Genomic DNA, 11,433 nt, shown 5'->3' on the forward strand with positions numbered 1-11,433 from the left:
CAGCGGTCCCTCAGTCGGTATAGTTTGTTTGAGGACTACATGCCACGGAGTTCATATATAGGAATTATGTTAACTGTCAATACAACAAATATACTCAGTTTTAATATTTTACAATTCGATCTTTATTCCTGATACATGTTTCGGTCGTATAAGACCATCATCAGATAGTTATAGGAATATGTTTAGTTATTGAACTACTGATATGGATCCATATCAGTGCAACGTATCGTATTATATATTAACATAAAATATTTGCCTCAAATTGGTGTTACAATTAAAGCATGAACATATGTTACACAGGTGAAACAAACATATTCTCTAGAGTCAGAATGTGGGGCTGTGATCTGGATCTTAATTTTCACCTTGTTTTGGAACTTTGTGATGACTTATCCAGTCTGGGTACGAAACTGATGGCTGAAGCAACTCAACTTGGAACATCACATCTGGAGGCATATAAGGAAGGTAGTATCTGTTTAAGTGAATTGGCTTAGCTTGAAAATTCTGTCCAAAACTTAATGTTCCAAACAAATTTGCATGGTTAAAGTTTCCAATATTTAATCTGATTCTGTTTCATTTGTACATTTCCTACTTCTCGTTCACAAAAATTATCTGCTTAGAAGCCTGTTCCAAAGTTTGGAAGTTAATAAGTAATATTTTCATCTACTCCATCTTCCTTTCTTGTTAGTGCAGAGTACATCATTTTAGAGAGCCTGTCCTCCTCCATTCTGCCCCCAGTCTAATTGGTAATGTTGTATGTTGTCAGCTATGTAGTTTGCAGTCTGCTTCTTATTTACACATTTTAGTCTTTTTCTTAAAGTTAGTTAGTTAGTTAGTTATTGGAGAGGGTGGGTTTCCCCATGCACTTAGACCTGTATTGGTCCATTGTGCTTCCCTCTATGATTTCTACCAGTCTCTATATCCTACCAGTACTGGTGCTTACCATCAGTCCCACCCAGCCAGCGAGACCGGCTCTACTAGCTGAGAGGTATCTATAATGCTTCCCCCATCTACCAGAGGTATTAGAGACTGCTGTTGGGCGAGAAACGTCCGTAATTTGGCTCAGTGACCTCCTTTGGAGATATGAGGTTCTTTTACGTGCCGTAAAGCTACGACACAGGACCCACGGCTTAAAGTCCCTCCCGGAGGACTTGTTCCCTGAATTTTTCGTCCTTAAAAATTCCACAACCTCCGCCGGGTATTTGAACCCGCGTACTACGAGTCATGAGGTGGGAACGTTACCTCTAGACTACGGAGGCCGCTTTTTCTTAAAGTTACTCTGAACAGTGATTAAAGAAGGTCATATATGCTCTTTATCCCACATGGTAATTTATCAGCTGGTGTTTTCAAAACTGTAAAGTAGATAGAGATTTCATGTGGTGATCATCTACATGTTTTATGTACTAACAAATTATTATTTTAGTGAAAATTGCATATATTTCGTACTGCCTGTTGTTAGCTGGAAATTTTGGTTAACGGCCTTAGAACTTACATATGATAAATACTGGCCTGGTGGAAGATCCAGAATCTTCAAAATAAAGAATTGGAATTAAAAGGAACTGAAAAAGGGAGAATATTATTGTAATCACTGAAACTAAAAAATAATTAGGAACTACTAAAGAATATAATGATTATGCCATGATTTAGAGTGGGGCTGAGTAAAGAGAATGACCTAGTAAAGGCTTAGCTATTTTGGTAAACAAGAAATCCAAGCATAAATTTTTAAGTTGTGCATATATAAATGACAGGAGAATCACATTATTTTTTAAGGTAGAGGTCATATAATGGTTATTAGCATGAGTGCACCAGAAGAAGGGAAACTGGAAGAAATGGAATCTCCATAACATCCATCTTAATATATGTAAAATTAGAATTGAATTCCATCAAATGCAACAGTGATTTTAATAATAAAATAAACCGTTTACATGTTTCGGCCAATGATAGCCATCATCGGAGGGTGGCCAACGCTTCAAAGGAGATGCTTCACAGGTATTATGTGCATGTGTTGTCTTGTAAAGGTTAAAACTCTAGTATTTAAAATATGTTTGTTAAGTGTAATTGATTTTCCAGTTGATTAAAATCTTGCTGTAAAGTCCAGTAATGGTTGTGTTCCTTCACAGTACATCTTCTGTATTGTGTGTGCACATGCGTGCATGCATACATAAAAGAGACCCTTGTGCACAAAGACATGCGTGCATGCATACATAAAAGAGACCCTTGTGCGCAAAGACATGCGTGCATGCATACATAAAAGAGACCCTTGTGCGCAAAGACATGCGTGCATGCATACATAAAAGAGACCCTTGTGCGCAAAGACATGCGTGCATGCATACATAAAAGAGACCCTTGTGCGCAAAGACATGCGTGCATGCATACATAAAAGAGACCCTTGTGCGCAAAGACATGCGTGCATGCATACATAAAAGAGACCCTTGTGCGCAAAGACATGCGTGCATGCATACATAAAAGAGACCCTTGTGCGCAAAGACATTCATGAAGAATGAAGAGATCTGACAGAAAGGATAAAAAAAAAGCTTCAAATGAAGCATTATGCAAAAAGAAAATTTACAGAAGAACAGGGGATTGAAAATCTGGAATAAAGACATAGTGAATGTCATAAAATGAAAACAAGAAACTTACCTAAACTGTATACAAAAAAGAACAGAAGGAGTGGAAGGAACTTCAAAATAAAAGAAATACTGCTAAGAAAACTATTAAAGATGCTCATTAAGATTCAGTCAGATTTTTTTAAACATCTGTAAAAATGATTCTTTTTCCTAATATAATACCTGAAGGAACTAGAATACCAGTGTGGGAATTCGAATTAGAGTTTATGATGCAAAGGGGAATTGCTTGTTCATGGTATCTTGAGCAACAGCATTGACGCAGATGAGAACAGAATCCACAGAGGTGGTACCATACACACAGGACCAGTCATAAGTTGAGGCAGTATTATAAAGCAGTGCATAATCCCCAGATGAGAATTTATGTTAAGAATATACATAATTCTGAATACAAGTGGCAAAGGGCAGATAAATATTGATAATCAGAGGGGATGATAATTGTCAGGCCTTATAAGTCCAGGGTTGACAGGAGTAATAATTAAGTCGCTTAAGTTAGAAAAAATTAAATGAAGTAGATTTGTGCTTCCAACAGTATCAGTGCTCTGGTTAAGGTTAAGAAGACATGTGGAGGTGTAAATCGCATCCCCCATAAGTTTAGAGCAATAATGGAAATTGGGCACAGACAGACCACTTTCCCAGTCAAAACCAGGAGCATTAAAATCCCCAACAATATATACATGAAAATTATGGGTATCCAGCTTGTTTTTGGAAAAACGAAAGTGGTTAGCAGTGATTTCAGGTTTAGTGTCAGGGGGAAAGTAATGGTTTCCAATGAGCAAGTTAAAACCGTCAAAAGTGGTGATTTCAACTGATACACATTCATCACAAGATTCTAAATAATACCTTCATTCACAGGAGCGAACTCTGAAGTACAGGGCAATGAGTACTCCACCCCCACATGTCTCATAGACTTCCTGTCGGAACAGAAAACTGTATAGCAATCAGGAAATAAATTGTGATCATAACACGCATCATTTGGCCATGTCTTAGTTAAACAAATAATATTATATGTAAGATTTGAGGTTTTCACGGCGATGACTATGAAGAAAGTCGTCTTCTGGGTTTAGGCGCCGTGTATTCTTCGTTTTGGCTGACGTTTCGGAGGANCAATTTCCAGGATGGGTGTGAGACCTGGCAGAACCACCTGTGTTGATGTCACGTGCCATAACCATTAACTGAGTGCAGGAGCGTCCTCCCCATGGGAAAAGAATCAGCAGGGGCAGGGGAATGGGGGGACAAAGGCTAGCTGAACCAGGGGAGGGAGGCCAAGACATAGCTGGTGTTTCAACAGTATAAATCTGGTCAGGACTTAAGCGCCCATAATAAGGGGCGATTAAACAGCCATTAGGCCAGACTCCAGTATCATTAATAAGATGGAAATCATCTGCAACAGAGACATGAAACAAGGCATACAAATTATGTTTAGTTTCTAATCTGATGCAAGCAAGGGAAGCAAGCTGCAAACTGAGAGACAAAAAGAGACTTCCTGCAGACCGTCTTCTGCACAACGGAGAGAGAAGAAGAGCTCACTCCAGTCATGACAGTCCTGGGTTTTTTTTTTGTGGTATTGGCAACATCAGCAGTGTTTACAGGAGACAGGTTTACCTGCTTCTTCCTAACTACCATCACATAATCGCTATCAAAAAGGTTTTCGCCTGTCACAATGGATGGCTAAGGTAGAAAATTCCTAGCTGGAGCTGTAACTGCAGTGGCAACAGGGTTACCACCCACTGCACACACAACATCCCTGTATGATTTTGCCATAGTGTTATTTGCTATGGCAGATGAAGCAGCCTCATGTCCTGTTGATGGCACGTGAGAGGGTGCCTGTTGTAGGTTGTGTAACTGCATCTGCAGGGTACCATTGTTGATTCGTAGCTGTACCATCTCCATGGTACAGATGTCATTTGTACGAATTGCTTCCAGCTGCATGCTAAGAGAATCATTATCCCCCAGTACATGAAGAAGTACATTGAATCTCTGTGGATAATGTTTCCTTCTGATTACTTGTATCAATGGAATGCTCATTTGTGGTATCCCCTGTAAGTTTCTTGCAGCTGTCACACTTATCAGCGGACTTACCAGTGGATGCACTCACATTGGTCTCTGACACACCGGTCTGTAGGCAATTACAGTGAAAGCACAAATTGTACTTGCCATGATGTTATGGTCTATAACCAGGCGAAAATTTAGAAGCCTACATTTAAGAGTATTAGTGTTTCTCTATGTTAGAAAATTGCATAACTATCTTTTTGTTGTAAATGATAGCAGGAAATTATAAAGTATGAAAATAAAGTCTCTGATGTCAAGACATTTATACAGAAGTTCATGAAAAGTTACAAATATAAATCACTCCGTCCAATGTGACCTGTAAGTTTTTTACTACATGAAAACTTAACACCCTTACATGTTTTGGTCTCTGTGGACCATCTTCAGAGGGCAAACATCACTACAAATAGGAAACCACCATCACATAAGTTGTTTAGACGTAAAGTACGTACACTTATATGCTACAATACATAGTACACAAAATAGAACATTTCACAAACACAGCAGTTTCGTGGGAATGTAAAGTTTTTTAAAAAATTGTATAAAATTTCTTGATGCTAATTGATGATGTTAGGTGGTTTAACAACTATTACAAGTGACTACACAAATACAAAACAAATTCTGGGACCAACTAATAGCCTTTCCTTTCATTAAATTGAGTGTGTATATCTATATATATATACACACACACACCCACACACATTGCTATGGGAACATGTTTACCAAGCTTTTATCTAGTAATGGCCCTCTCGTCTGGCTTTTAAACATTATGTCATATTAAGAAGAAAGTTGTCTTCTGGGATCTGGCGCCGTGTATTCTTGGTTTTAACCTACGTTTCGGAGGAACATATCACCTCCATCTTCAGGGCAGTTGAATTGTGTTGCGAATACAGAGAGCAGTAGCTGCAATGATATGTTCCTCCGAAACGTCAGTTAAAACCAAGAATACACAGCGCCAGATCCCAGAAGACGACTTTCTTCATAGTCATCGCCGTGAAAACCTCAAAACTTACATTATGTCATATTGTTCCCTTCTTAAGGCTGCTCATCCATATAGCTTATAAACATACCATCAGACAGATAGATTTCGAAGGGATGAGACTACTTTTATTTAAAACGAAAGGAAAGTAGGCTAAAAATACACGTATATACAATGTTACTTAGGCTTGGCTTTCTTTAACACTGCCCACTACTGTGATTGTTTCCTTGCTTGTACTGCTGCTGTTGCAACTTTGCACTGTGTATGTTGGCATTGGTTCTCGTGAATGTTGCAGTTGTGGAGATACTGATCCGGGCTCATGATTGCTATACTGCAGCTTTGAATATGGAAGGTATTGCAGCTGTTCTGCATCAAGCGCACATGCTCACGGCTAATCTCTTGCAGAGGCAGGAGTGGGCTCTGATGGTAAGAGCATTGCCATTTCCCATATTTAACTGGATGGCTGTGTGAAGTACTGTTCATAATGTTTATTATATTCCTGTCAACACAACACTGCCTAGGCAGTATTATTTTTTTTATTACTAGTGGGGTGGGGCTAAGTTCCTTGTACTGCGGCCATTTCTGGCCTATTGTAGCAGCCCCAGATGATAGGTGAGGGTGATTATGGAGCAATTGGTGGAATGAAGATTGGCAGGGGAAACTGAAGTACTCAGAGAAAACGTGCCCCAGCGCCACTTTGTCCACCACAAATCCCATTTGACCAGACCCGGGATCAAACCTGGGCCGCCACGGTGGGAAGCCAGTGACTAACCACTTGAGCTATGCCGTGGCCTGCCTAGGCAGTAACTGCAGCTGGAAATAGTGTTGTATTTTCAATAATTGTCTATAATCAGTAATACAATAGCATTATTAAAAATTAATTCAGACAGGACTGCCAGAACTGTGATTGATGTTCTTAAGATATGCATTAAAATAATGTTATTAATAATTATTTCTGACGTGGCCTACTGAACTCAAAGAGTTTTTCATGAGACATACATTAACCTGGATGGACTTACGTTGACTTATAAGAAATAGAGAAAACATAAAATTAAGAAGAAATTAAATTTGATTTTATTGTTTTGATATTAAGTCTCTTTCTATTATTACTTGATTTAATGGAATGCATAATGGTCCATCATTAATTATTTGCTGTTAAACTGTTAATTAGTGCAAATGGTGCACTCCTGATTCTGGAGTCTGAAAATTATATATTAAAAAGTAAAATTTTGTGAAATATCTGGTAATTAATTATATCTTCAGATCACTACAATTTGCACTGAATTTTTCTACGGGTTTTATTTTTCCCACATTCTGGCAGTGAACAAACTGTTATCTGTTGATATAATTTATATTTTTCTTACACAGGTTCGATTACTGACTGGAGTTGGAAGATATAGAGAAATGAACTATATTTTTCAAATTTTGAAGGATAATGAACAGTTTGAATTTCTTCTTGGAAAGGGATTGGATAAGGTAAATTTAGTCATTACTTAATACATCAGCACCATTTGTAACAAATAAATTTACTTGTACAGTGTTGCAAGGATGGCACAGTGTCATAATATCCACTCACCACAACTGATAGTGCATTACATAGCATACCAAGATTATGGTCTTCCTGCATGTAATGCTATGTATTTTAGTATCTCTCTACTAAACTACACAAAATCATGACTTTTTTAGTTCTTGACAAGATTGCATTGAGAATTTTGAACAATTTCAAGAATTAAGGCCGGAACAAGAATTTTCTTTAGTAGAACATTTTTACACTGCAATAATTTATGACAGATCCCTCCAAATATGACCACAAGATCAGTATTCACTGACTGAATCAGAGATCTGATATCCAGTATTAAATGACCTTAAAATGCATTCAGCACATACATTCCTTGTTTTATCAGCAATATTCCTGGTCTCCTGTTTCAGACAGTTTGTAAACAGTTCCCCATCAGTTCATTAAGTCATCCATATTTTATTATGGTACTCTATTATTCTGATAGGAAGCTGTGTCTTACACATAGTTCTTCAGTTCAGTATAACATATTGTAGTAGTTACATGTTGTCTCCCAACTCTGCCAGCATTGCAGTTACGTCTTCTCATTGCCCAATGTTTTTATAACTATAGATTTGCTGCTTTTGTTTCATAGCTTTGGTGGTACTTCATGTGACCTTGTGGCAGCACATGCCTTCTGACACCTAAACGAATTTGTCTCACTACTGTCTTAGAGTGATATTAAGCGGCCTCTGTAGTCTAGAGGTAACGTTCCCACCTCACGACTCGTAGTACGCGGGTTTAAATACCCGGCGGAGGTCGTCGAATTTTTAAGGGCAGAAATATTCAGGGAACAAGTCCTCTGGGAGGGACTTTTAAGCTGTGTGTCCCATCTCGTAGCTTTACGGCACGTAAAAGAACCTCATATCTCCAAAGGAGGTCACTGAGCCAAAATTACGGACGTTTCCCGCCCAATAGCAGTCTCTAATACCTCTGGTAGATGGGGGAAGCATTATAGATACCTCTCAGCTAGTAGAACCAGTCTCACTGGCTGGGCGGGACTGATGGTAAGCACCAGTACTGGTAGGATATAGAGACTGGTAGAATATCATAGAGGGAAGCACAATAGATCAAACTGGTCGCGGTGCATGGGGAAACCCACCCTCTCAAAATAACTAACTAGAGTGATATGAACTGTGCCATGCATATGAAAGAAGCTTAAAGCCTACTAAAAACATCCAGTATATATAGCATTCAAATTTATGGTGATTTGATCAGTAGTTTTGTAACTCTTAAACAGGGGAAGAGAACTTAGCTTCCATTCAGGCAAATATGGTACTTGCCCCTTTTAATGTGACCATAACATGCAAAGCAAAAGTAGTTATCAGAAAATTATCATGTTCAAGGATGAAATTTAATGTCTGAATTCAGGTCAATAAATTTTTCCTTGAGCCAGTCTTAAAAATTCAAGACTTGCACATGCCTACTCTTAATACTCACCACCTTGATAACTTGAAGTTTCACCTTAGTGTACCAAAATTTATTCATTTATTATTCAGTTTTATGTGTAATGGAATAAAGTATTGACATTACTGAGACTGTTTATATTACTATGTTGTGAAGGTCACAGAAGTTTATGAGTCCAGAGACATCAAACATGAGTAGCCAGCATGAGCCATAAGAAATGTTCCCAAAACTGAAGTGCAGATTTTTCTGCATGGACATGTTAGAAGTAGAAATACAAGAGTACTGATAAAATTAAAGAAGAGGGTAAAAGAATGAATAAAGGATAGAAGGAGAATAAAGATAGAAAGAAAAAGTATTGATAAGTGGAAAAAGGGAAGAGACAGGAGAAAAAATAGTTGAAGATAAAGCACTGCATGTTATTATTCTTTCAGGTTTAGTATTTTAATGTCTTGAAAATATTTCAGGTTATTGAGGTTAGTTATTCTCAATGAAGTTTGTTCTTAAAATTCTCCATTAAAATTTCAATGAGCTTAATACTAGTATAATTTCAGTTAATGATCATGTGTACGAATAACAGCTGACCATTTCAGGTTCCAAATCTGAAGTTAGCGGTACTAGATTTTCTGAAGCGGCACTGTCCTGAGGATCGGGAGCTGTTCCGGCTTGTGTGTCTTCACTTCTCATTGTTCAGTGAAGTTGCAGACCTGTGGGAAAGTGAGGGACATAGTAGAGTGCATACATTGCTGGCAGTGATGACACAACAAGGCGCTGCACCCATATTGCTGACCAATACAGAGGACACAAAGCACTGCCTCCACATGGCAATGCTCAGTTTCACACATTCAGCTGAATACTTTCTGCAGGTGAGAGCTTTGTATTTGTGTATGTGTTCTGGAGATACCTTTGTTTCCCATATCAGAAGTTTGGCATAAATGATTATTCCATATCGGAGCTTTTTCCTTGTTGTATGTAATGGCATGTCATAGTGCATATTCTTCATAAAGCTGGAAATGGGTTTCTTGAGAACTTTTGCAGCAACTTTTTAAAGGTGTGCCACCTATTGGGAAATTTCGAAGGCCTGCAACTGCAGCCTTAGGTTTCGGATGAGCTGGTCTCAAACACGCCAGTAGGGAGAGTTCTTGATATTTCAATAGACGGAGTGATGCATCCATGCCAGGAATCATATCCCCCCCCCCCGGTTANNNNTAGCTCCGGTGATGGTATTTTTAATCCGAACTTGTACTAGAAATATTTTAACAGTATAAACCTAATATGTGAAGCTAGCGATTCTTTTGTTATGGTTCATTTTTAATGTACTCACTAATATTATAATATGATGTAAATTACTGTCAAAGTACATCCAGTTTATTACTTATGTTGATTATGTGTTGTTAAAACCCCTGACATGTTTCAGTCACGCAAGACTGCATTCAGGGGGATTGAGCCAGGATAGTGCAGTCAGTATAATGACTGGCTACAGGCTGGATTACCAAGGTGTCAGAGTTTGAGTCCTGGTGTGGGATAGAATTTTCACTTCTCCATGTTGTCAAGACTGGCTCTGGGTCCCACCCAGCCTTCCTATCCAGTGGGTTCTGGGGTCTCTTTCCCTGGGGTAAAGCTGTGGGGCGTGAAGCTGACCACTCACCTGCAACTAGTGTCAATGTCAAGAAAATGTGGATCGATACATCCATTCCCCATACGCCTTCATGGCATAGTGCTTAATTAGTTAAGCGCAGGGACAGCTCTACCTTTACAATTCATATATATAAAAGTAAAGGGGGGGGCATGCCATAGCTCAGGTGGTTGATTCCCACTGTGGCGGCCCAGGTTCGAGATCAGGTCAAGTCATGTAGGATTTGTGGTTGACAAAGTGGAACTGGTGCAGGCTATCTCAGTACTTCAGTTCACCCTGCCAGTTCTCTTTCTACCACCTGGTGTATGTTCTTTAGTGATCATGTGATGGGTGTTATGTAGTCTCATTACTGACGACAACATCGTGAAATACCAAACTTATAAAAAGTAAATAAATAAAGTGTGTAAAATGTCTGAGTCATAAATTTCTTGTAAAAGTTTAGAACTAATGTTAATGTTAAAAGTCATTGATATAAGCTACAGTTAGTGTGATTTTGTTGGTTACGATGTGTCATGCCATGTTGTCTGTTGCTGTCTCGTGTTTCAGGTGTTGATAAGGCGCAGGTTTGTGGTTTTATTATGGTTCTTGGTAGGTGAAGTATATCTACCAAGAATCACAACAAAACTACATGAAGGTTCAACCCTTCTGGTACCAAAGCCTGCCTTTGTACAGTGTCCTGATCTAATTGCATTCATCTCCCTTCCTTATAATCTGTATTCTTAAGATCAGGTGTTATGTTATCCTCCCATCTTGTACTCATTCTTATCACTTACTCCCCACAATTCTGTAGTATTTCTTATCTAATGTGATCTTGATTTCACTACCTTGATAGTACCAGGTCACCTGTACAAAAAGCAGACTTCCTTATTATATAAAATTCTAAATTCCTTACTTAGGCTACTGCATACTTTTTGAACCAGTATTTTTAACTCTTGTAATGTATATTCTTGCCTGAGAATAAAAGACCAAGTTTCACAGCCATTTTTTAATGTTCTGGTTACAGGCTAACAAACTTACTAGGGCTTTGACGGCAGCGCATCATGCAGAACTGGTTGCTTTACAAACATTTCTTGTCAGTTCTGTTCCTCTTGGTCAGGGAGCAGACTGTCTTTTAGAATTGGACTCTGCTGAAGTTTCTAATATTATCACACACAAACTGAGGTGAGGATGTTTCTTTGACTATTTTATT

The 11,433-nt window shown here is 38.5% G+C and overlaps 1 protein-coding gene across 1 annotated transcript in view; it reads left to right on the forward strand.

Annotated features, from left to right (window-relative positions):
• Positions 1–11,433, forward strand: part of LOC111875615 (spatacsin) — a gene marked incomplete at its 5' end in the record, with an annotated part of 40,656 nt that overhangs the window by 22,029 nt on the left and 7,194 nt on the right. The window contains 5 exon segments of the mRNA XM_023871995.2: positions 301–462; positions 5,945–6,075; positions 7,018–7,125; positions 9,202–9,474; positions 11,248–11,405. Coding sequence (XP_023727763.2) covers positions 301–462; positions 5,945–6,075; positions 7,018–7,125; positions 9,202–9,474; positions 11,248–11,405 — 832 coding nt within the window.

Source organism: Cryptotermes secundus, unplaced genomic scaffold (genome assembly GCF_002891405.2).
Source record: "Cryptotermes secundus unplaced genomic scaffold, Csec_1.0 scaffold1150, whole genome shotgun sequence".
In the NCBI taxonomy this organism is placed as follows: Eukaryota; Metazoa; Arthropoda; class Insecta; order Blattodea; family Kalotermitidae; genus Cryptotermes; species Cryptotermes secundus.